The following is a 25,256-nucleotide window of genomic DNA, read 5'->3' on the forward strand; positions in this document are numbered from 1 at the left end:
ATTGCACTTATGTGTGTTACCAATGCTTTAAAGCACCACTCCAACATTTTTTTTTACATTTCAGCACTGGAGTCTTGCCACTAATGTAGTTTCTTGACCCTAGTATTATACTTACCAGCCGCCACCCTCGTCCTGCGCCGACATTTTGTGACTCATAGACTTACATTGGAACGTGACTGCCGGATCGCTTCATCAAACCCTAGAGCAATCTGGCAGGTCACAAGCTGCAAAAATCAGTGCAGATAACAGATGAAGACAATGGCTGGGAAGTAAAATACTAGGGTCAAGAAGTTTAGATTGGAGGCCCCACTCCAGCGCTCAGTTAAGGCCCCACTCCAGCGCTCAGTTAAGGCCCCACTCCAGCGCTCAGTTAAGGCCCCACTCCAGCGCTCAGTTAAGGCCCCACTCCAGCGCTCAGTTAAGGCCCCACTCCAGCGCTCAGTTAAGGCCCCACTCCAGCGCTCAGTTAAGGCCCCACTCCAGCGCTCAGTTAAGGCCCCACTCCAGCGCTCAGTTAAGGCCCCACTCCAGCGCTCAGTTAAGGCCCCACTCCAGCGCTCAGTTAAGGCCCCACTCCAGCGCTCAGTTAAGGCCCCACTCCAGCGCTCAGTTAAGGCCCCACTCCAGCGCTCAGTTAAGGCCCCACTCCAGCGCTCAGTTAAGGCCCCACTCCAGCGCTCAGTTAAGGCCCCACTCCAGCGCTCAGTTAAGGCCCCACTCCAGCGCTCAGTTAAGGCCCCACTCCAGCGCTCAGTTAAGGCCCCACTCCAGCGCTCAGTTAAGGCCCCACTCCAGCGCTCAGTTAAGGCCCCACTCCAGCGCTCAGTTAAGGCCCCACTCCAGCGCTCAGTTAAGGCCCCACTCCAGCGCTCAGTTAAGGCCCCACTCCAGCGCTCAGTTAAGGCCCCACTCCAGCGCTCAGTTAAGGCCCCACTCCAGCGCTCAGTTAAGGCCCCACTCCAGCGCTCAGTTAAGGCCCCACTCCAGCGCTCAGTTAAGGCCCCACTCCAGCGCTCAGTTAAGGCCCCACTCCAGCGCTCAGTTAAGGCCCCACTCCAGCGCTCAGTTAAGGCCCCACTCCAGCGCTCAGTTAAGGCCCCACTCCAGCGCTCAGTTAAGGCCCCACTCCAGCGCTCAGTTAAGGCCCCACTCCAGCGCTCAGTTAAGGCCCCACTCCAGCGCTCAGTTAAGGCCCCACTCCAGCGCTCAGTTAAGGCCCCACTCCAGCGCTCAGTTAAGGCCCCACTCCAGCGCTCAGTTAAGGCCCCACTCCAGCGCTCAGTTAAGGCCCCACTCCAGCGCTCAGTTAAGGCCCCACTCCAGCGCTCAGTTAAGGCCCCACTCCAGCGCTCAGTTAAGGCCCCACTCCAGCGCTCAGTTAAGGCCCCACTCCAGCGCTCAGTTAAGGCCCCACTCCAGCGCTCAGTTAAGGCCCCACTCCAGCGCTCAGTTAAGGCCCCACTCCAGCGCTCAGTTAAGGCCCCACTCCAGCGCTCAGTTAAGGCCCCACTCCAGCGCTCAGTTAAGGCCCCACTCCAGCGCTCAGTTAAGGCCCCACTCCAGCGCTCAGTTAAGGCCCCACTCCAGCGCTCAGTTAAGGCCCCACTCCAGCGCTCAGTTAAGGCCCCACTCCAGCGCTCAGTTAAGGCCCCACTCCAGCGCTCAGTTAAGGCCCCACTCCAGCGCTCAGTTAAGGCCCCACTCCAGCGCTCAGTTAAGGCCCCACTCCAGCGCTCAGTTAAGGCCCCACTCCAGCGCTCAGTTAAGGCCCCACTCCAGCGCTCAGTTAAGGCCCCACTCCAGCGCTCAGTTAAGGCCCCACTCCAGCGCTCAGTTAAGGCCCCACTCCAGCGCTCAGTTAAGGCCCCACTCCAGCGCTCAGTTAAGGCCCCACTCCAGCGCTCAGTTAAGGCCCCACTCCAGCGCTCAGTTAAGGCCCCACTCCAGCGCTCAGTTAAGGCCCCACTCCAGCGCTCAGTTAAGGCCCCACTCCAGCGCTCACTTAAGGCCCCACTCCAGCGCTCACTTAAGGCCCCACTCCAGCGCTCTTTTTTTTTTTTTTTTTTAAGTTTAACCTACTTTGAATGTGATGCATTCAAATGGTTTTCCTGTGTAAATCGTTAAGTCTGCAGTTACCCTGTGTGCCTGCAGACTTATGTATCCCCCCAGCGCACTGTGCTACTAGGATTCTCTGGTTTCTTGTGGTGTATATATATGCCACCCAAAGCCCAACTAGTGGGCATGGCCTCAATCCATACACTTCTATTGAGCAAGGCTGCGCCCTTTCTGGACATCCAGTGGGCGTGGCCGCTAGAGATTGCGGCTGGCTCCAAACAAGTGTATGGAGTGAAGCCACGCCCACTGGACAGCTCTGGACAGGAGCATGTATAAACTCATGCATACCTTCCAGTCCCAGCTCAGAAACCATTTAATCCCCGCAGCACACGGTGACTGCAGACTTATCTATTTGGATCAGACAACTCCTTTAAAGGGAGTCCGTAACCTCCAAATTGTATTTTAAATGGGCTGTAACGTGTCAAAGGGGACTTGCCCCCTAGAACAACCATACTAGCACTGTAGCTGCTACTGGTACTGCGCCTGAGAAACAGTGCTGTCTACCGCCATGTGGGGGCGCTTGCGTTCTCCCGATGCCGTTCACTGCACTGCCGGGTGTATTGGTGTAACGAGCCTAGTCAGAAGAAGGGGAGAAGGACGTACCCGCCAGCGAGGCTGCTCACTCAGGGACCCGAGGACTGTCAATCGGAGGCAGGGCTCCCAATATGCAAATGAGGAGGCATAACGGGGGATCAAACTCTTGGCCATGCTTCCTTATTTGCATAGAAATAGCTTGTTTTCTCAGTCGCTGGACCAGTACCAGGCACAGTATGGTTACTAGTATGGTTGTTGTGAAGCCCATATAACGTGTGTTGTGGTGGCAGATTCCGAAAAAGGATTCATGTCCCAGCTGATCACAAAGCGCTTTTACAAAGTTGATCTCACTGTTGAATATTTGGCTCGTATAATTCTTATAGCTAAATGGTATTTCTGTACCGGGTTTTACTGACTTGTTGGACACTGTATCCTGCACTCACTTGTTATTATGGTAATGACACAGTAATTTGCCAGTCTTTGCTAAGGATGTCTAGATGAGGCAATAGACAGGTTTATGTTGTCTTCCAACGCCTGATGTTACTGTCCTGGTGCGGACCTCGATATACAAACTATATGGGTCAGTTGAGTCCGGTCAGGAGATCCACGGCAGTCTGGACATTGTGCGATTGCTGGACGTGTGATGCACATCCACATTCGTCAGGACCAGCATTGCTCCCGCCGGTCTTGGTGAGGCACGTTTGAGTCATGTTTAATGAGGTACGCAGTCATCTGAAACGCCTCGCATACCATGTAACTTGCATCGCTGATCGTTTCATCCTCTACGGAGCACTTTAAGTGAATAAAGGAGTTTGTACACAAGTTCGTTGAGCTGTATTGTCTCCTGTTTTGTGACGAGTTGTATTTCTTCGCAAAGATACGTCACAACTAGTCATGATGAGATGAGCTGTGGGATCATGCTTCCGTCCATTTTGATGGAGCTGGACAAAGCTGGCAGCTCCCCCTTGTGCAAAAAAAAAATTGCAGCATTTCAAAGCTATTGTGTTTGAGGGCTTTTTCTTTATGCACACCTTATTTTTCACTATGAAGACCTCTATTGTAAAAATTCGCACAGCACCTAGCGGACACGCTCAGTATTTGGACCGTATTCTACATCATTATTTGTAAGCCAGAACCAGGAGAGGAACAATCAGAGGAAAAGTATAATAGACACACATCACCACTAGGGTTGAGCGACTTTTGTTTTTATAGGATCGGGTCGGATTTCACGAAACCCGACTTTTTCAAAAGTCGGGTCGAGTGAAATTGGCCGATCCTATAGAAAAGTTGGGGTCGGCCGAAACACGAAACCCAATGCAGTGCATTGGGTTTCTAATGGTTCCCAAGGTCTGAAGGAGAGGAAACTCTCCTTCAGGCCCTGCGATCCATATTAATGTGTAAAATAAAGAATAAAAATAAAAAATATTGCTATACTCACCCTCGGACGCGCCCTGGTTGTAACCGGGAGCCTTCCTTCCTAAGAATCAGCGCTTGTAGGACCTTTCGATGACGTCGCGGCTTGTGATTGGTCGCGTGAGTGGTCACATGGGCGTCACGCGACCAATCAGAAGCCGTGACGTCATTGAAAGGTCCTTCAAGCGCTGATTCTTAGGAAGGAAGGCTGCGGGTTACAACCAGGGCGCGTCCGAGGGTGAGAGTAGCAATATTTTTTTTATTCTTTATTTTACACTTAAATCTGAATTCCGATACCAATTCCCGATATCTTAAACATATCGGGAATCGGTATCGGAATTCCGATTCCAGATTCAGAAGATCGCTGACTTCATGGCCGACCCCACACAGGGGTCGGGTCGGGTTTCATGAAACCCGACTTTGCCAAAAGTCGGCGACTTCTGAAAATGGCCGACCCGTTTCGCTCAACCCTAGTCACCACTTCTGTATTTATCACCCACTCCTGGTTTTGAGTTAGACACTGCTGTAAAATACTGAACATGTGAATGTGGCCAGAGCATGATTTCTTTGGGGTAAAATAAATGCCAGAAATTCAATTGAATTAAATGATGGTATTAAAAATGACGCCCGTCCTGTAAAAATGATGCACCCATACAAAAAATGACGCTGGAAAAAAAAGTTCATGGCTCCTGTGATGCGAGTGAGAAAATAAAATCCTGACTCTGGCAGTCTGTGTCACCGTTTTGCTATTGTATTTTTGAACCCCCTCAATCTGCAGCTATAGAATTGTGAATGAGACTTTCTGTATTTGGCTGCCAGAGTTCTACCATCCCTGAAAAGGCCTGAAAGACCTATTTCCTTTTTCTTTTGCAATGCATTGTCTAACATTCGCTAATATAGTGATTAACAGTCAGTGTATATGGGATGTGTTTGAAAGTGGACAAACCCTTTAAATTGACAGTTAAGTAAAGTTCTATTCTGCGGAGATGCATGAGAGAAAATTAATAGTCCATTTTTGAACAGTTCGATTTTACCATAACCACACTTTCTGGACTACTTGTCACTTTTGCAAACCAAAAAAACCACTGCAAATTCCAAAAATGAAGTGACCATAAAGTCTGACCGAATTAACAGATATTCCGTCTAGAAATGTAAACATAACGTACTATACAATCTAAAGTTGTTTAGTCCAAAGTTACCCGTTACTGAGGTAGGACATGATCGTACAGCCTACGTCAGGTTCCCGTGTATGGTGCAGGCTCAGGAGCGGAGCCTGCACCTCACCAGTGGCGTTTTTAGCCCAATTGCTGTTTTGCACACCGACTCTCGTGTCCCATTCCCTTCGTGATGGGATTTATAGGATTCTGATGAGTTGTCTGGACTTCTGTGGACTTTTACAGTAGACTGCAGCATGCCAGTATATAGAACAAGCCATGAAACGATTGAAGTGTCAAGTACCCTAAGAGGACTAGAAAAATAAAGTTTAAAAAAATGAAATATAAAACTTAGAATATTGCACTTTGTTTGCCAGTTTAGGAATTGCAAAAAATACTTGTATCACCACGTCCTGAAAAGTTTGATCAAAATATAAAATTAATCCATATGGTAAAAGCTGTATAGAGAAAACTCAAAAGCCCACGGAAAGTGGTGTAGATGTGGAGCAAGTACATAGTGGTGCTATTGTCAGTATCAAGTTGCCTGCACCGAGCTTCGGCTCAGCCCCGGTGTGATCAGCTCGCTTACATCTGTCCCCAGTTGGGCGTGCTACAGATCTGCAGCACTGAAGCTTGTGTTCGGTTCTGAGTTATACTACGTCCTATTAACCTGTTTTCGATGGAGTTTGCCATTTTTTACATGGAATATAACAAACTTTTTTTTTTTTTATGTTCAAAGTTGCTGCACGCCATGGTCTTCAAAGCCTAGGAAAAGTTGCTGTGTCTCGGCGCATGCCACCACCTGCAAATTTACCCAGTCTAAAGGCAGAGAATAAAGGCAATGACCCAAATGTGAACATTGTTCCCAAAGATGGCTCTGGCTGGGCATCGAAACAAGAGCAGTCCGACGAGGATAAGTAAGTCCCACCCATCAATGCGTTTACTACCTAGTTATGCTTCAAAATAAGTTTAAAATCAACCTGGACTAAATTTAATTTTTTTTAGAACACCCGAAGTGCCTCCTCCACCTCCAAAGCCAGTTCCACCCCCACCAACTGAGGTTCCTGTGGTTACCAAATCTTGGGCCAATACCAAGCCAGGTGGGCAAGGAGATGGTAAGTTCAGTTTTAAGGAAATTACTGAATTTTATTATTTTTTTTTTTTTTTTAGAAGTTTCAGCTATTGTGCATTGTTGGTTCTGGGACTGAAGACTGCAGGCTTTGTTTTTTCTTTTTGATTGTGATCTGCCTCTAACCCCAGTCGTTGAGTAATATGAGCATTCATAGCACCATTGTGTGACCATATCTACCGCAGCCGTTCCCCATGTTTTCCTCCTTCAAGACCTTGGGGTAGCTCTTTTCTTGAATGTCAGTGGGGTTTGCTACTCGCCCTATTAAGCTTTATGGCTTTGTAACTGTGTATTCCCTGAAACGCATTGGTAACTCGTTTGGCCATTCGCGCCCTCCGTAGGACTGTGACGTCAAACACCGGCCAGCCTCTGTCGGCCATTTTTTATATTGCCGTGCAACCAGGGACTCCACCGGCCGGGGCTTCATTGGCTCTGCGCGCTTTTCTTGATCCCTTGAGATCTCGTCTACCTATCGCCATCTGCAGCTCCAGCAGGAGAACGGGGAATAGATATTCAGCAGGTCGGTTGCCGTTGTAGCTGCATATTTTGTTTCCGCAGGTTACCGTTTGTACTGCTTGTGTTCTCTTGGTGCGAGGTCCTTTGGTGCAAGGCCTTGCTGCAGGCAATCTGTAACGTATCGCACTGTCACTAGCTTTGAGATTTATTGCAGTACTAGCTGAAGAGCCCGGCATTGCCTGGGCATAGTAAATATCTGGTTAGCACATCACTTCTCTTATTTTCCCATCACGCCTCTCATTTTCCCCCCTCACATCTCTCATTTTCCCCCCTCACATCTCTCATTTTCTTCCTCACATCTCTCATTTTCTCCCTCACACCTCTCATTCCCCCCTCACTCCTCTTATTTTCCCCCTCACTCCTGTCATTCTCCCCTAACACTTGTTATTTCGACCTCACATCTGTCATTTTCCGATCACTCCACTATTTTCCCTCACTCCTCTCATTTTACACTCACACCTTTTCATTTTCACCTCACACCTCTCATTTTTCCCTCAGTATATACATGTTTGTCCTCTCCCTTATATATAGTATACACCTGTATGTCCTCTCCTGTATATAGTATATACCTGTCATCTCCCCTGTATATAGTATATACCTGTATGTCATCTCCTCCTGTATATAGTATACAGTCATGGCCAAAAGTATTAACACCCCTGCAATTCTGTCAGATAATACTTAGTTTCTTCCTGAAAATGATTGCAAACACAAATTCTTTGGTATTATTATCTTCATTTAATTTGTCTTAAATGAAAAAACACAAAAAGAATGGTCCTAAAGCCAAATTGGATTTAATTCCACACCAAACATAAAAAAGGGGGTGGACAAATGTATTGGCACCGTTCGAAAAATCATGTGATGCTTCTCTAATTTGTGTAATAACAGCACCTGTAACTTACCTGTGGCACCTAACAGGTGTTGGCAATAACTAAATCACACTTGCAGCCAGTTGACATGGATTAAAGTTGACTCAACCTCTGTCCTGTGTCCTTGTGTGTACCACATTGAGCATGGAGAAAAGAAAGAAGACCAAAGAACTGTCTGAGGACTTGAGAAACCAAATTGTGAGGAAGCATGAGCAATCTCAAGGCTACAAGTCCATCTCCAAAGACCTGAATGTTCCTCTGTCTACCGTGCACAGTGTCATCAAGATGTTTAAAGCCCATGGCACTGTGGCTAACTTCCCTAGATGTGGATGGAAAAGAAAAATTGACAAGAGATTTCAACGCAAGATTGTGCGGATGTTGGATAAAGAATCTAGACTAACATCCAAACAAGTTCAAGCTGCCCTGCAGTCCGAGGGTACAACATTGTCAACCCATACTCTTCGTCGGCGTCTGAATGAAAAGGGACTGTATGGTAGGAGACCCAGGAAGACCCCACTTCTTACCCCGAAACATAAAAAAGCCAGGCTGGAGTTTGCCAAAACTTACCTAAAAAAGCCTAAAACGTTTTGGAAGAATGTTCTCTAGTCAGATGAGACAAAAGTAGAGCTTTTTGGGCAAAGGCATCAACATAGAGTTTACAGGAGAAAAAAAGAGGCATTCAAAGAAAAGAACATGGTCCCTACAGTCAAACATGGCGGAGGTTCCCTGATGTTTTTGGGTTGCTTTGCTGCCTCTCGCACTGGACTGCTTGACCGTGTGCATGGCATTATGAAGTCTGAAGACTACCAACAAATTTTCCAGCATAATGTAGGGCCCAGTGTGAGAAAGCTGGGTCTCCCTCAGAGGTCATGGGTGTTCCAGCAGGACAATGACCCAAAACACACTTCAAAAAGCACTAGAAAATGGTTTGAGAGAAAGCACTGGAGACTTCTATGGTGGCCAGCAATGAGTCCAGACCTGAATCCCATAGAACACCTGTGGAGAGATCTAAAAATGGGAGTTTGGAGAAGGCACCCTTCAAATATCAGGGACCTGGAGCAGTTTGCCAAAGAAGAATGGTCTAAAATTCCAGCAGAGCATTGTAAGAAACTCATTGATGGTTACCGGAAGCGGTTGGTCGCAGTTATTTTGGCTAAAGGTTGTTCAACCAAGTATTACGCTGAGGGTGCCAATACTTTTGTCTGGCCCATTTTTGGAGTTTTGTGTGAAATGATCAATGTTTTGCTTTTTGTTTCATTCTCTTTTGTATTTTTTCATTTAAGACAAATTAAATAAAGATAATACCAAAGAATTTGTGATTGCAATCATTTTCAGGAAGAAACTGAGTATTATCTGACAGAATTGCAGGGGTGTTAATACTTTTGGCCATGAATGTATACCTGTGTCATCTCCCCTGTATATAGTATATACCTGTGTCATCTCCCCTGTATATAGTATATACCTGTATCTGAGAATCAGGTGACCACTATAAGGATTAGCATGGCAAACCCTTTGTATTATTTATTATTCTATGTATGGAATTTTACACACAGGATCCTGAGCTTTGCCAGCAGCTGTATATCCTACATTTTAATCAAAATTGTTTAGGTTACCTCTGTTAATAAGGGCGCTGGAGTAATTGATATACATTTCTTTAAATAGATATCATAACTAGTGATGAGCGAGCGTACTCTGATATCGTGTTATTGGAGCATGCTCGGTTGTTATCAGAGCATCTTGGGCGTGCTCGAATAATATATGTTCGAGTCCCCGCAGGTGCAAGATTCGCGGCTCTTAGCTGCAACTTATGCAGGGATTGCCTGTTTGTTAGACGATCCCCACATGTTTTGCTCCTGTCTAGCAGCCGCGGGGACTCGAACACGCCTGAGATACTTGGATAGCACCAACACTCAGATAAAACGATATCGGAGTGTGCTCGCTCACCACTAATCCAAGCATAGTCATGTGTTTATAGTACTAAGATATTGACAGGTATTATATCTGATTTTAAAGTAGAGATTGTGTTTTCCTTCCAGGTGTTAAGGTGAACAGCTATTTCCAGCAAGAATTCCCAAGTCTGCAGGCAGCTGGGGATCCAGAAAAGAAAGAAAAAGATGCAGCCGACGATAATTATGGGCCTGGCCCTAGTCTACGGCCACAAAGTAATGCATATGGTGCTGTTTTGAATGAGATATCTAAAAATATATATAAAAAAAATATATATATATTTTTTTAGCTTTTAGTAATTTTACATGCAAAAGCCTAATAGAAGCAAGTGTGACATCATTTTTAAAGGCCTTTTGGGGCATTTAGAGCGTACCGGCCATTCTTATTTGTCAGTTTTATGTCTGTAACTTAATTATTTTTTTTTTTACATGCTTAATATGATTACAATCCAATTAAATTCAACCTGTCCTAATCTGTGCACACAGCCGATGTGGCCAGTTGGCGGGAAGGTGGAGGGAGAAACCTTGGTATTCCGCTTGCACCCCCTGACCAAGAAAATGCTGTTTCGCTGGGAGAAGAAGGATCGTCCCATCCGGCTCTCCCTGGTGCAGATCAGAGCAAGATCGCTGATAAACGACCGGCCACCACCCAGCTTAAAGTGAATGGACAGCAACCAGGCCTACCTCCTCAGTACAAAGGCATGATGCCTCAGTTTGCTGGAAATGTAGGTATTGCAGTCACCTTAGTATTTTGGTTTGTTCCAATAACCTTGCTTCGTATGTGCAGCCATTCCTGCTGTTGTGCAGCCAGTTGGATATTCGTTCAGTTGTATTCCAGGGCAAGGAGCTCCGTTTGCATTTTGTGTAGCCAATCTTTGCATAAAGTTTAAGGTCAGGGCTACTGCTAATGGCTTCATGGCAATGAACCTATATGAACACTGACTTCTTAAATCTATTTTTTTTCCCCCAGATGTTTCCTTCTTATCCTCGACTTCCATTTCCTCCGGTGCAGGGACAAACCAGATATCCCGTGCAAGCGGAGGCCAACAGGTAATCTGTCTAGACCTTAATCTAAAGTGCACATTTTTTAATGAAATGTCTTTTTCTAAGGTTATCAAACTTAAAGGGGTTTTACAATGACGGTAAATGTTTTCTGCGTAAATGCTTTTTGATTAACAACATTTCAGATTTATTTCCCTTCCAGAATTGCATCCTTTTTCTATTGGGCTGCTAAGGTTACAGCTCGGCTAGTAGTAGGGTTCTCCTGATCTGGTCCAGCATGTGCAGATGGTTTTTCTGTTGTAAATGGGTTCTGTGTGCGGAGACCGAGGAGCACACCACCCACTGTGAGTAGCACTCGTAATATGTTCATGAGGCAGGTAGCGCTTTGTGCAGATGGCCTACATGAACAATCTCCGAGAACCGATAGCCCCTCTGTGACTGCTGACCTGTGCATACCCCAGACAGCTAGGTAGAACAACACCATGTGCTCGGGGCAGAAGAACTGCTTGTGATCGGTGATGATGCAGCATACCACAGAGCTGTCTGCGTCACATGAAGGGTCCGATTTTGCTTTCTGAGCAAACAGCGCTGTTTTATACCGGTCTGCCAGTGCGATCACCGACAACTGATAACGAGCACTTCTTCTGTGACTGCTGACTTTTGTACTGTTCAGCCAGACTGCTGTTTAGGCTGGGGTCACATTAGTGTATAGCATCAGATGCAATGACGCTCCCTGAAGTCATGGATGAAGCGCTCATTATCGATTCTGTGATACTACAGGCAAACGGCTGCATATAAGATAAGCAAAGCCCACTAGGGGTACAAGAATCCAATCAATCGAAGTTGGGGTAAGCAGGATCAGATATAAAATATAACTTAATATTCAAGATTAAAATATGGCTAGCCATTACCTCGCAATCACATAAGCATTTTTTTATTGAGTACCGGTACACTTATCACATTAATGTCTGTATATGTCATTGTGAGGTAATGGCTGCCCATATTTTAATGCTGAACCAGACCAGAAGCTTTCTAATGGCCGAGCTGTGTTCTGTATCTGTAGCTGCTTTTATTATGGAAAAAATGCTATTATGAAATGGAACGTTTGTTTTTCAAAGTTCTTTTTACACAGAATTCATCTATCATCGTAAACCCGCTTTAATAATTAGGTACAACCTACTTTATAGTCGAGATGTAAAATATCCCTGAGGATTTCATAGATGGTTTTCTTCAATGATTCCTTAATTTCAGACCGCCTCGACGACAACAAGCTTGGGCTGCTGAGGGCATCGATCGTCCCTCCATCATTAGTGCTACTGAACTGAAAGAGCTGGACAATCTGGACACTGAAGCAGATGAAGGCTGGGCAGGTAAATCTCACTTGCATTTTGAGGAAATCAGTATGAAGCTTTGGATAAGGAAACACTTTGGTGGATCATAAATGTATAGTTTAGTTTCAGCTACAGCAAATTATAGTTTTTCTTTTTACATATTTTTTTAATCCATTTATCATGATCTTTGAGATCTCTGCTTGCTTAATTCAGTCGGAATCTTCATTGTGTTCTTCCATTGTAAAATATATATATATTGTAATATATATATATATATATATATATATATATATATATATATATATATATATATATATATATATATATTAGTAATAATTTGCCTGTCATGTGATGGACACTTTAAACCACCCAGATTAGAAGACACATCTCTAATTATTGTTCCTTGCTGATCATTATACGTACAGGACAGATTATCCAGTGAAAGAAAACAACAAAGATTCCTAATAAATTATAGCAAGCAAAGATATTGCATGTTGTATAACTACAAAGCATACTGGTTTGTGTCCAGAGGACTAGGCGTTTTTTTTGCAAATGACTGTAACCATGGCATAATTTGCAAAGTGGCTAACATTTGTCTAAATTTGTAAGAGGTGTACATGTGTGTGGTTATGGCTCACGGACAGAAACTCCTGCCTGTCATTGCTCTGATGGTCCTGGAAAGGGAGAGAAACTGCCAGAGAGCTCCACAGTATAGTCAATGTGGCCAATTTATCTCTACATTTTTTACAGTGCAGACTTGCGGTTCGTGTACATGACTGTATTATCAGTCCGGGTGCGATCCGACAAAACATCGGATTGCACCCGTGCACATGTCAGATATTTTTCCTTGGACAGAGTGTCTCCGGGGAAAAACGCGCTACATGCCCAGTCTGGATCTGATATTCGTAATGAGTCCGTGGAAACCATTGGACTGCACTCGGATGACATCTGTTTGCAGTTCAGCTTCCATTGACTGACAGAATTGAAAAGATGAAGAAGAAATTTATATTACTCTGTCGCCTCATTGGGGGTCACAGGACCATGGGTGTTACGCTGCTGTCCACTAGGAGGCGACACTATGCATAATCTGAAAAAGATTAACCGTGGCTCCTCCTCTGCAGTATACACCCCTGGACGGCGTCAGCCTTCTCCAGTTTTTGCTTAGTGTCGCATAGGAGGCACACCTAAATTTTTTTTTATACTCCCGTTTTTTCCGACGGAATTACAGATGAGGAAAAGTGGGTCTCCTCCTTCCTCGGCCCCCTATTACTGGGTACCCGGTTGAAGTTGAGATGGCTATTCCCCATGTCACTTCTTCCCCAGTCCCTCGGGTGCTGGTTCAAAGTCGAGACCCCCTTCCCCCGCCTCCTTCCCCAATTCCTCTTGGTTTCTGGGTTGAGGGCGAGGATATAGCCCCCTGATGGTGGTAGCAGCACCCTCCCTATTCCCCCTCTAGGGGCATTAGGTTGAGACGCCTCAGGTAGGGCCTGTACAGGCAGCACTCTGCAGCTCCCAGCATGGGCCAGCACACTGCGCCTGCATCCAGGGACCCCAGCCCAGCTGCGGGCTCCTGTCGGGGGAGAGTGCAGGCAGGCATGGCACAATAGAGATACAGGGTTCCCTGCGCCCCTGTCTCTGCGGCAGCACCAGCTCTATACTGCCTCAGGGGGACCCCTCACAGGCCCCCCCTTCCGCTTATAGCCCCACCGCTATCCTGCCTTTAAATCCGGGGGTGTCCGGTTCAGATCGACCCCCTCCCGGACTTCTGCGCCGGCCTGGAGCCTTTCTGGGCATCGGGCATCTAATTTAGGCCCCGACTTCGGCCTAGCTGAAGCCGCCGCCCCCCGGCCCACCCCCCAGATGACAAATATGACACTACAGTGTCATAGAGGGGGCGGATCAAGACAGAAAGGGCGCGTTTTTACACAGCTCTGCCACCCTTTTTCAGCTCTCCACCCCCTTCTCCCCCTTCCTCCTCTTCTTGGCGGCCATTTCTGCTGCAGGACAAAGATTAACCCTGCATCTCCTGGTCAGCAGGACCAGGTCAGCCAGTCTGCGGGGGGCACAGGACTGTGGATCTTCGGCGCTGGACCTAGGGGCAAACTGGTGGGGTAAGATCACAGCTGGATTTTTTACTTGGCTGTGAATCCATATTCCTATAAGACCCCCTATAGGTTCCTCTGCATAGCCACTCCTGTAGGGTCCTCTGCGTAGCCAGCCCTTCTGCACTCTGTGCAATATGCCGGGCTCAAGGTCCAAGAGAACCAGGCAGGACTGATATTATGCATTCTGCACAGCCTGCAGGACCGCTCTCCCCAGTGGCAGCGCGTACCCGCACTGCCAGGACTGCATCCAGACTACTGTGTCAGAGCCCCAAGAAGCCCCTACCAATGCTTCGGTGTCTAATGCCACACTGGAAGGGTCACTCAGATGTCGCAATCTATGACGCAGTCTATAGATAGCCTAACCTCCACATTGCTTCAGGCTCTGCAGAGTCATGCCTCGGCTATGACCGCTACCCAGCAAAGGGAGAGCTTGACTCAGAGACAGGATGACCCTGGCACATCCACGTCTATGTCAGGACGCAAGCGGACCCATAGGTCAAGTCCATCTGCGTCATCCCATAGCACACGGTCATCCCCTTCTAGGGAGAGACACCGTAGTTCTAGGTCATCTAGACCGTCCCCTCCCAGGGGCAGACAATGCAGATCTCCGCAATCCCCTACCAGAGAAGGCCTCCGCCCCAGCTCACCCAGCAGGGGACACCTCAGTGATGCACAGGATTCGGAAGGCATCTGTGACTCTGACTCAGACAAGGAAATGGAGGGGTCCCTGATCCCAATCCCCCCTAGCAATACAGCGCTAGTTGAGGACATAATATCTTCCATCCATCCGGTGCTGGACATTTCAGATCCACCACCAGAGGCCCCAGAACACAAGATTTGATTTGAAGGAGCTCTGAAGCCGCCTAAGGTTTTCTCTAACCACCCAGAGTTTAAGGCGATCCTTAAAAAGCAGGTCTCACAGCCAGAGAAAAAAAATAGCTTATAATAATAATAATAATAATAATATTATCGCAAATATCTGGAGGCAAGGTACCCCTTCCCACAGAAGGACACCAAGGAATGGACAGATCCACCCGAAGTGGACCCCCCAGTCTCTATGCTAGCAGTACAGACCCTTCTTCCACTGCCAGATAGCTCAACCCTCAGGGACGCAGCAGACCGGCAGGTAGAACGCATGGCTCGTTCAATATTCAAGGCTGCAGGGTCGTCCCTGGCTCCCGTGTTCGCTTCAGTTTGGGCTGCCAAGGCCATTCTGGCCTGGGCCAAAAATTAACAAGCTGGCCTCCAAGCATCTGCTCCTGAGCTGTCGGACCAAGCGGTTCAAATAGCAGTCGTAGCAGATTACATGCTTCATGCAGCTCTGGATTCAGCAAGGGGTGTAGCAGGGATAGCATCAAACGCCATCACAATTCGGCGTATCCTCTGGCTGCGGGAATGGAAAGCGGATGCAGCCTCAAAGAAGTCCCTCACGCACCTCCCCTACCTCAGTGGGCGACTTTTCGGTGAACAGTTGGACACGATGATATCCAACGCCACCGGGGGTAAGAGTACCTCTCTTCCCCAACTGAAACCTAAACGCACTTACAAGAAGCATAACCAAAATCGATTCCGATCCTTTCGGAACTCCTCGGGTTGGTCCGTCTCGCGTCCAGCACAAAATCGTAACCGTTCCCCACGCATGGACAACTCACGTTTGACGCAAAGGTCGGACAAGACCTGGCAGTCAAAAGCAGGCCAGTCTAAGCCCAGAGGAGGAAAATCTCAGACTTTCTCCTCATCATGACTCACGGACTCCGGAAGACACCACACCCGTAGGCGGCCGACTTTTGCTCTTTCATCAAGTCTGGCTGCCTATTACAGAAGACAGGTGGGTCAGGGAACTAGTGTCTTCCGGATATAAAATAGACTTCACCTCCATCCCACCGGACCGATTCTTTCTCTCTGTCCCCCCAAAACCATCAGCCAAGGCTTGTGCCTTCTACCAAGCGGTCTCCTCGCTTTTTCAAGCAGGAGTCATAGTACCGGTCCCCACGGCCGAGTGCTTCCGAGGGTACTACTCCAATCTATTCGGAGTTCTCAAGAAAGGAGGCAGCGTACGGCCCATACTGGACCTAAAACAGCTCAACAAATATGTATGGGTCCATCACTTCCGCATGGAGTCCCTTCGGTCCATCATTGTGTCCATGGAGAAGGGAGAATATCTCGCCTCCATAGACATACAAAACGCATACCTGCATATACCTATTGCACCCTCCCATCAGAGATTTCTCAGGTTCGCAATCGACCACTACCAGTTCGTGGCTCTCCCGTTCGGACTCGCCACGGCTCCCAGAGTGTTCACCATGGCAGCCACCATGGACGTCCTGCACTCCAAAGGCATAGACGATCTACTCATCAAGGCTCCCACCTTCAAGGACTGCGAGCTCAGCGTCTCAATTACAATCGACACTCTGAGTCGCATGGGCTGGTTAGTCAACCTACAAAAGTCATCACCAACCCCGAGTCAGTCTCTGACCTTCCTGGGAATGCTATGCAACACCTCCAGGTGTCTAGTTCTCCTTCCCAAGGACAAGGCACTTGTGATTTCTCTGGTTTGCCATGAGAGTCCTCGGCAGGATGGGGGCAGCAATAGAAGCGGTCCCATTTGCCCAGTTTCACCTCAGGCCTCTCCAACTAGCCATCCTCAAGTCCTGGGACAAGAACCCTTTCTCTCTCGACAGGGAGTTCCGGCTAACGTCGTCAACCAGGAGGTCCCTGCACTGGTGGCTCAAGCCAACCTCGCTAGCAAAGGGGAAATCCTTTCTCACAGGTCAATGGAAGGTTCTGACCACCGATGCGAGCCTGACGGGTTGGGGTGCGGTGCACCTACACCACAAGGCATAGGGCAAGTGGTCACCAGTGGAAGCGACCATGCCCATCAACATCCTGGAAATTTGTGCCATCCTCCTGGCATTGAGGGCCTTCCATCACTTACTGGCAGCCTCTCACATCAGAATACAGTCGCTGTGGCATATGTGAATCACCAAGGGGGGACCCGCAGTACCCAGGCGATGCGAGAAGTGTCACACATCCTCTACTGGGCGGAGGACACGGGGTCGGTTCTCTCGGCGGTCCACATTCCGGGTGTGGACAACTGGGAAGCAGACTTCCTCAGCTGACAAGGAATAGACTCGGGAGAGTGGTCTCTCCATCCCGAAATTTTTCTCCAGATCTGCCATCGCTGGTGGACCCCGGATGTGGACCTAATGGCATCCCACTTCAATGCCAAGGTCTCCAACTTCATGGCCAGAACTCACGATCCGCGGTCGCTCGGAGCAGACGCTCTGGTTCAAGACTGAACCCAGTTCCAGCTTCTGTACATTTTTCCACCTCTCCCCCTGATATCCAGAGTGGTGAGGAAGATCAAGCAAGAGGGAGATCCAACCATCCCAATGGCACCAGACTGGCCCAGACGTACATGGTACGCCGACATCGTACAACTTACAGCAGACGCCCCCTGGCGTCTCCCCGACCGCCTGGATCTTCTATCACAAGGCCCGTTCTACCACCAGAACTCAGGGGCCCTCAATTTGACGGCGTGGCCCTTGAAACCTGGGTTCTAACCCAGGCAGGGCTCTCGCCGGACGTCATTAGGACCATGATCAGGCCACGGAAGCCAGCCTCTGCCAAGATTTATTACCGTACCTGGAAAGCTTTCTTTACCTGGTGCGAATCTCATTGCCAGACCCCATTCCCTTATTTCCTCCCCAAACTACTTGGTTTTCTCCAATCTGGTCTGGAGGCCAGGCTGTCCCTGGGCTCGCTTAAGAGCCAGGTGTCAGCCCTCTCAGTGCTTTTTTAAAGGCGCATTGCTACCAAGCCACAAGTAAGGACAGTTCTTAAGGGGGTTTTCCCTGGTGGTTCCCCCCTACAGACGACCACTAGAAACGTGGGACCTCCACCTGGTCCTGACAGCATTGCAGGAACCATCCTTCGAACCCCTTAAGGAGGTCCCGCTCCGCCTTCTATCCCAGAAGGTGGTTTTTCCTGGTGGCAATCGCCTCGCTAAGCAGGGTGTCTGAACTGACAGCACTCTCCTGCAGACGGCCCTTTCTGGTTTTTCACCAGAACAAGGTAATCCTCCGTACGGTCTCATCCTTCCTTCTGAAGGTTGTGTCTAACTTCCACCTCAATGAGGAAATTTCTCTGCCTTCCCTTTGTCCGGTCCCGGTTCATAGAGTGGAGAAGGCTCTGCATACGCTTGATCTGGTCAGGGCATTGCGTATATATGTGTCTAGGACTGCGCCCTTCCGGAAGTCTGATTCTCTTTTCCTTCTTCCGGAAGGCGGCCGCAAGGGTCTGCCAGCTTCCAAAGCTACCCTTGCCAGGTGTATCAAATCCACCATACAAGAGGCCTACCGCCTTAAGAATTCTCCTCTTCCAGCCGGTATTACGGCACACTCTACACGGGCGGTAGGGGCCTCCTGGGCCATTCGGCACAACAAGTGTGTAAGGCGACCACTTTGACTAGCCTACACACGTTTACTAAACACTACAGAGTTCATACTCGGTCCTCAACGGACGCGAGCCTGGGTTGATGGGTTCTGCAGGCGGCGTGCCGCAAGTTTAGGGGCCTGTCTGCACAATATTCGTCCATTGCTTCCCACCCAGGGACTGCTTTGGGACGTCCCTTGGTCCTGTGTCCCCAATGAGGCGACAGAGTAAAGGAGATTTTTGTGTACTCACCGTAAAATCTTTCTCTTAGCCAATCTCTTAGCCAATTAGAGGCTAATTGACTAAATCTCCTCTTTCTCCCCATCTAAGAGAATCCGATCACACTATGCTCCCACTGTGATCAGTGTCGTTTGCGTAATCTGCCCGATACTCTTGGATGAGAGAATTTGTCAGTCTGCACGTACCCTTTGATTAGATACTCTTAAAGTTATCAAAGTTGTGCACGCTGATTCATAAACCAGTCCTCATTAGACTGTCTAGGCTCTTAGTACCACTCATACTTGGCTTATTTTGGTTTAAGATGCACCAAATTATTACACAATTCTGGTTCTATCGTTTACAACCTTTCCCTACCTGCTTTTTTATAGGTGATGCCCCCTTGTTGAACATGTCCAAAAATGGCGCTTGTTTGTTTTCCTTCAGTTAAAGCAGATTTTTTTTTGTGCATGTAGCTTATTAAATCAGCCCTAAAGTGTTGCCCCATTGTGTTATCCCTCTAGGGTAGACGTAGATTAGCTGCATGCAGAAGCCATAAGGTCTGGTTCAGGCAAACGTTTTATCGGGCCAGTCATGACCGCAAATTGAACGATCCACATGCAGCCTGGTGCACTTGTCCGTAGTGTACTCTTTGTCCCTGTGCAGACTGTTGCACACTGTTCAGAATTTACTTCTCTGAACTTGAGCTCATTCACCAGTCAGTTTTTTATGGCCGTGTGCTGTCTGTTTTCACATGTTAATAAAATGGAGATATGTGGACCCAACTGACCCATTCATGATATTCAAGTGACATTCGTGTTTTGTCTGATTTTTCACCAATGGCTAGATAACACTTGAAAAACATTGTATCATGAAATAAATAACTATTTGACCCTTGCAAAATTTTTGCACATTGATTGACGGGGGCGCAGGCAATTTCAGGAAAATCAAGCTGGTCAAATGTTAATGTATTTAATGAGATGATGAACACAGAGGTATTTATATATTTAGATTGGTAATACAATAAATTGGTTTGATAAGTAGAGGCTAAAAAAAGTCTTGAGGTTGTGGTGCCACCTGCAGGTTTTTTTTTTCTGCAGGTTTCGGAAAGTGAATGTTCAAACTGTATTTATTGATCAAATCGTGAATGTGTGGTTTGTTTGTGTCTTTTCTTGCTGAAGGGGGCAAGTTTACCTTTCAAATGGTGTATTATTTGTGTGTTGGGGCGAAGTAATCACCGAAAAAGCAATGCATGTTTATAAATGTGTTTGCATATGTGACTCACCAGCAGTGAAGTGTGCAATCCTCGAATTTGCCTGAAATAGGCTGGGCAAGCTGGAAAGACCCCAAGGCAAATGCCACCTGCAGGTAATTTGTAATTTGAAATGGTGTATCATTTGTGTGTCGGTAGAGTATAAACAGAGCAAGTGTGCAATTGAATAGGCAGTGCATGTTTACAAATGTGTTTGCATATGTGACTCACCTGCAGTGAAGTGTGCAATCCTCCAGTGTGCCTGAAATCGGCTGGGCAAGGAGTTCGGCAAGCTGGAAAGCCCCCAAGGCAAATGTTAGGATTTGTTTGTGATGTCTGTAAGCAGCTTTGTGGTAGTGTGCTTTGGGGTAGTGTGGTGCCACCTGCAGGTCGTTTTTCCTTACTGCAGGTTTATGAAAATTAATGTTTAAACTGTATTTCTTTCTCGCTTCATTGGGGGACACAGGTTACCTTGGGTGTATGCTGCTGTCGCTAGGAGGCTGACACTATGCAAATAAGGAAAAGTTAACTCCTCCTCGGCAGTATACACCCTCTGACAGGCACAATCCAACTCTGTTTTTGCGTAGTGTCTTTATTTTCTTTACAGGGTTTTTGTGAACTTATTAATCATTTTCCCTTTCTTTTCCAGACTTATTTCTTCGGGTAACAGGGTGCAGATTCTCACCCTGTTTTTCCCCACATTTGAGCGACCGAGAGAGCAGTGTGGTACTTCCCGCATCTCCCACTCTCGGACCCGCTGGCAGGACTTCGTCCCCTGTCACCCTTATGGGTGTTTCAGGGTGACTTCTTGGTGGCAAGTCCTTGCCTTTTCCCCTCCTCACCCCTCTCCTCAGAGAGGGCTGAAAGGAAGACGGTGGTCACCTGTGGTGACCTCCCCCCTTCTCGTAAGGGGTTGACGCAGTCTTCTGCACCATCCGTAGACCGTGCGGAAAGGAGGATCTTATTCCCAGGACCCTCTTCCTCTCCGAGAGATTCTGACGCGATCCTCATACACCAAGGAGCCGGATTCAAGCAAGATAGCAAATGGGACAGAGCCCACTCTTCGCCCCCCTCCCCACGGCAGCGCTCACCGGTCACTAATTTTTCAAATTTTGTGCACTTTTTCTTATCGCGTGGTTCCCGGCATCTTGCAGCCTTTCTCTATCCCCCGTTAGGCCACGCCCCCTTGTCGGTCTAGGCCTAGCATCGCTGCACTTTCATTTTTTCCAGTGCCGGGCACGCCCCCTCTGCTATGGGCTTGCTTTGGAGCTCTCACACCGACACGCCCCCTCAGGCGTGTCAGCCTATCAGGACACCGGTTTCTTTTTCCTGGGTACGCCCCTCTTTCTGCACGCCCGAACACAGTTTTACCCACCCACCGCTCGCTCCTGCGCGTCACGTGGCCGGAGAGTACTGCTTCCATCTTGGCACTGGGCTCCTGCAGCGTCTTCAGGATTTGGACGTAGACACGGCTACCTAAGCTGCTTTTGCAAATTGCTGGGTGTCTGGTAGGCTTTGCATTCCCTGGCCTCCTTCCTCGGCTTTACTACCTTCAGCAGCATTGCCTTTATAGCGTTCTGCTGCAGTCCACACTCGGGCTGTACCTATGCCCAACTCCACACAGGCCTCCGGCTACAATCCCACGGTGACCCATTATGCTTGTGCCCGCTGTAAGAGAAAGTGGGTTTCAGGCCAGCCGTCACCTTTCTGTCTATCCTGCAGTCCTTCCACCATGTCCATCCCTCAGAAAGCTCCTAATACTCGGGATGTGTGCACTCCCCCTCCCTCGGACTGTGCTGTTGCTATATGTCAGTCAGTCTCAGACCTGACAAGTGTCCCAGTCCCTGGTACAGGTCCTGGAACACATGCCGCTTCTATCTTCTGCCACCAGTGCCATGAACACCTCCCACGGTGATTCGCACGCACCTGACCACGACCCTCACAGGGTCACATTAGAGAAAGGATACAGAAAGAGGACTGTCAAGCTCCTCATCCAGCTATCAGGACCCCGCGGCGCCATGTAGAATACCCCTCTCCACCCGTTCCCCCTCCTCGGAGGCGGACGTCAGGTCAGATGTGTTTTCTCATTCGGAGTCTGATTCAGATGCAGATCAGTCCTCCGGCACGCAGGATATGGTAATAGCCTTATTTCAGCTATTATTTAAACCCTGGAACTTGAGAACTCCACCTCCCGGGAGGACTCAGTTTCATTCAAGCGGGTGAAACGGCCATCTAGAGTTTTTCCCAATCACAAAGAGTTTGAGAATACTACCTCTAGACACTGGGAACAACCCAGAAAACGTTTTCCAGGAAGAAAGCGTCTGGATATTTTGTACCCCTTTAATCCAGACCTTGTCAGCAAATGGTCTGATTGCCCTAAGATAGACCCGCCTGTCTCTTGTCTATCCTCGCAGATAGTTCGGTCTATCCCCGATGCAGCGTCTCTTAAGGACACTACGGACAGGCAAATTGAGGCTTTAACCAAATCATCCTTTGAGGCGTCCGGCGCCTCTCTCTGCCCGAATTTCGCCTCCTCTTGGGTGGCGAAAGCCGTGTCCGCCTGGGCCAAGATACTTTGCTGCAGGGGCATCGTAGCTTCGGCTCCTTCGGAGGAACTAGCTGATTTAGCGGACCAGATTGCACACGCGGGGAAATATCTCTTAAACGCCTCCTTACCGCGAGCTGTTTTCGGGTTTTTACTCAAATCTGTTCATGGTCCCGAAAAAAGATGGCTCAAACCGCCCGATTTTGGACCTCAAACAGTTGAACCGCCAGCTTCGGGTTCGGCACTTCAAGATGGAGTCTCTGCGCTCAGTGATCGCTTCCATGGAATCGGGGGAATATCTGTGCTTTGTGGACATTCAGGATGCCTACCTGCATATTCTTATTTATCAGCAGCATCAGAGGTTCCTTCGTTTCGCGATCCGAGAGCAATATTACCAGTTTACAGCTCTCCCGTTCGGCCTGGCGTCCACCCCCAGTGTCTTTACGAAAGTAATGGCAGCGGTCATGGCCATCCTTCATTCAAGGGGATCCTCATAATCCCCTCTCTCGACGACCTTCTGTCAAGGGCTTGTCTCGCCAGGACTGCGACCAGAGCCTCCAGATCACTCTGGACACACTGTCCCGCCTCGGTTGGATAATCAACAAGGACAAATCGACCTTGATTCCAACTCAGAGCCTCGAGTTCCTGGGCATGGAATTCAACACCATTCAGGCTCGGGTCCTCCTCCCGAAGGAGAAGTTCCTCTCGCTCCGACAGGGCATCAAAGCCTTAAAGCGCCCTGTCCCTCTGCCTCTACGGCTCTGCATGAGAGTACTGGGGAAGATTGTTGCTTCCATGGAAGCAGTACCTTATGCTCAGTTCCACTCTCACCCTCTCCAGCTGGCTCTCCTGTCTGCCTGGGACAGGAATCCATTTTCCCTGGATCGCCCAATTCGCCTTCCTCTCAATGTGAGGCAGTCTTTCACTTGGTGGACGCTTTCCACCTCCATTCTGCGCGGAAGGTCATTTCTCCCCCTCCGCTGGCAAATCGTCACCACCGACGACAGTCTTCAAGGGTGGTGTTCGGTCTTTCTCCATCACACAGCGCACGGTCGCTGGAATGTTCAAGAGACCCTTCTCCCGATCAATCTCTTGAAGATCAGGGCGATCTTCCTTGCCCTCCTCCTCTGGTAGCCCCTCCTCGCGGGAAATCCGGTCCGCATTCAGTCGGACAATGCCATTGCCGTGGCCTGCATAAACCACCAAGGCCGGACTCGCAGCAAGCAGATCATGAGGGAGGTGTCAAACATTCTACGGTGGGCAGAGAACCACGTTCCCGCCATCTTAGCTGTCCACATTCCAGGGGTGGATAATTGGGAAGCCGACTTTCTCAGCCGTCAGGGCCTCATGTCAGGCGAGTGGTCTCTCCATCCCACCGTCTTCAACCAAATATGTCAGAGATAGGGAGTTCCGGATGTCGACCTAATGGCCTCCCGAACAAACCACAAAGTTCCCCAGTATGTATCCAGCTCTCTGGACCCGATGGCTGTTGCTTGCGACGCCCTTGTGATCCCATGGGCCCACTTCCACATGTCCTATCTGTTTCTTCCTCTTCCCTTGAACCCAAAGGTCGTAAAAAAGATAAAGGCAGAGAGGGTCCCCGTTCTCTTAATAGCTCCAGATTGGCCCCGGAGGGCCTGGTACGCGGAGCTAGTGAACATGCTGTCGGACGTCCCCTGGAGACTCCCAGACCGTCCGGATCTTTTATCGCAGGGGTCCCTCTTCCACCCGAATTCTCGGTCTCTGAATTTAATGGTATGGCTGTTGAGGCCACTGTCCTAAGGGACGCAGGTTTTTCTCACAGCGTCATACAGACCATGATAAAAGCTAGGAGACCGGCATCTTCACATATCTATCATAGATGTTGGAAGGCCTTTTTCCAATGGTGTGACAACAACAGTTTGTTCCCTATGGTTTTTTCCCTTCCGTCAGCCCTTGGCTTCCTTTAGGCGGGTCTCGATTCAGGCCTGTCTTTAAAGGGACTCTGTCACCTGAATTTGGAGGGAACAATTTTCAGCCATAGAGGCGGGGTTTTGGGGTGTTTGATTCACCCTTTCCTTACCCGCTGGCTGCAATATTGGATTGAAGTTCATTCTCTGTCCTCCGTAGTACATGCCTGCACAAGGTAATCTTGCCTTGCGCAGGCGTGTACTATGGAGGACAGAGAATGAACTTCAATCCAATATTGCAGCCAGCATGCAGCCAGCGGGTAAGGAAAGGGCGAATCAAACACCCGAAAACCCCGCCTCTATGGCTGAAAATTGTTCCCTCCAAATTCAGGTGAGAGTCCCTTTATGTGCTTTAAAGGGCCAGGTTTCCGCCCTGTCCATCCTTTTCCAAAGGGACCTAGCTTCCCTTCCCCAAGTCAGGACCTTCCTCCAAGGTGTTGCCCACATAGCACCTCCTTATCATTCCCCGGTGAAGCAATGGGATCTCAACCTTGTTCTTGGCGCCCTTAAGCGCGCACCCTTTTGAACCAATCCAGGACATTTCCTTTTCCCTTCTTTCCTGGAAAGTGACCTTCCTAGTCGCCATCACCTCTATTAGGAGAGCCTCCAAGTTGGCAGCATTGTCTTGCCGTTCTCCTTTTCTGATTCTGCATCAGGATAAGGTAGTCCTTTGGCCTGTTCCTTCCTTTTTACCAAAAGTAGTTTCAGCTTTTCACATTAACGAGGACATCATCCTCCCTTTCTTTTGC

General features: G+C 48.5%; 1 protein-coding gene across 4 annotated transcripts in view; it reads left to right on the top strand.

Moving 5' to 3' along the window:
* PRRC2C (proline rich coiled-coil 2C) overlaps window positions 1-25,256 on the top strand; it is a 96,947-nt gene that overhangs the window by 12,985 nt on the left and 58,706 nt on the right. For all 4 annotated transcript variants that reach the window (XM_069737483.1, XM_069737481.1, XM_069737484.1 and 1 more), the window contains exons 3-8: window positions 5,956-6,133; window positions 6,222-6,331; window positions 9,764-9,889; window positions 10,160-10,398; window positions 10,644-10,723; window positions 11,927-12,045. In XM_069737483.1, coding sequence (XP_069593584.1) covers window positions 5,956-6,133; window positions 6,222-6,331; window positions 9,764-9,889; window positions 10,160-10,398; window positions 10,644-10,723; window positions 11,927-12,045 — 852 coding nt within the window. The remainder of the gene's footprint in view (window positions 1-5,955; window positions 6,134-6,221; window positions 6,332-9,763; window positions 9,890-10,159; window positions 10,399-10,643; window positions 10,724-11,926; window positions 12,046-25,256) is intronic.

The sequence above is a fragment of the Ranitomeya imitator genome, chromosome 8, assembly GCF_032444005.1.
Source record: "Ranitomeya imitator isolate aRanImi1 chromosome 8, aRanImi1.pri, whole genome shotgun sequence".
Taxonomy (NCBI): Eukaryota; Metazoa; Chordata; class Amphibia; order Anura; family Dendrobatidae; genus Ranitomeya; species Ranitomeya imitator.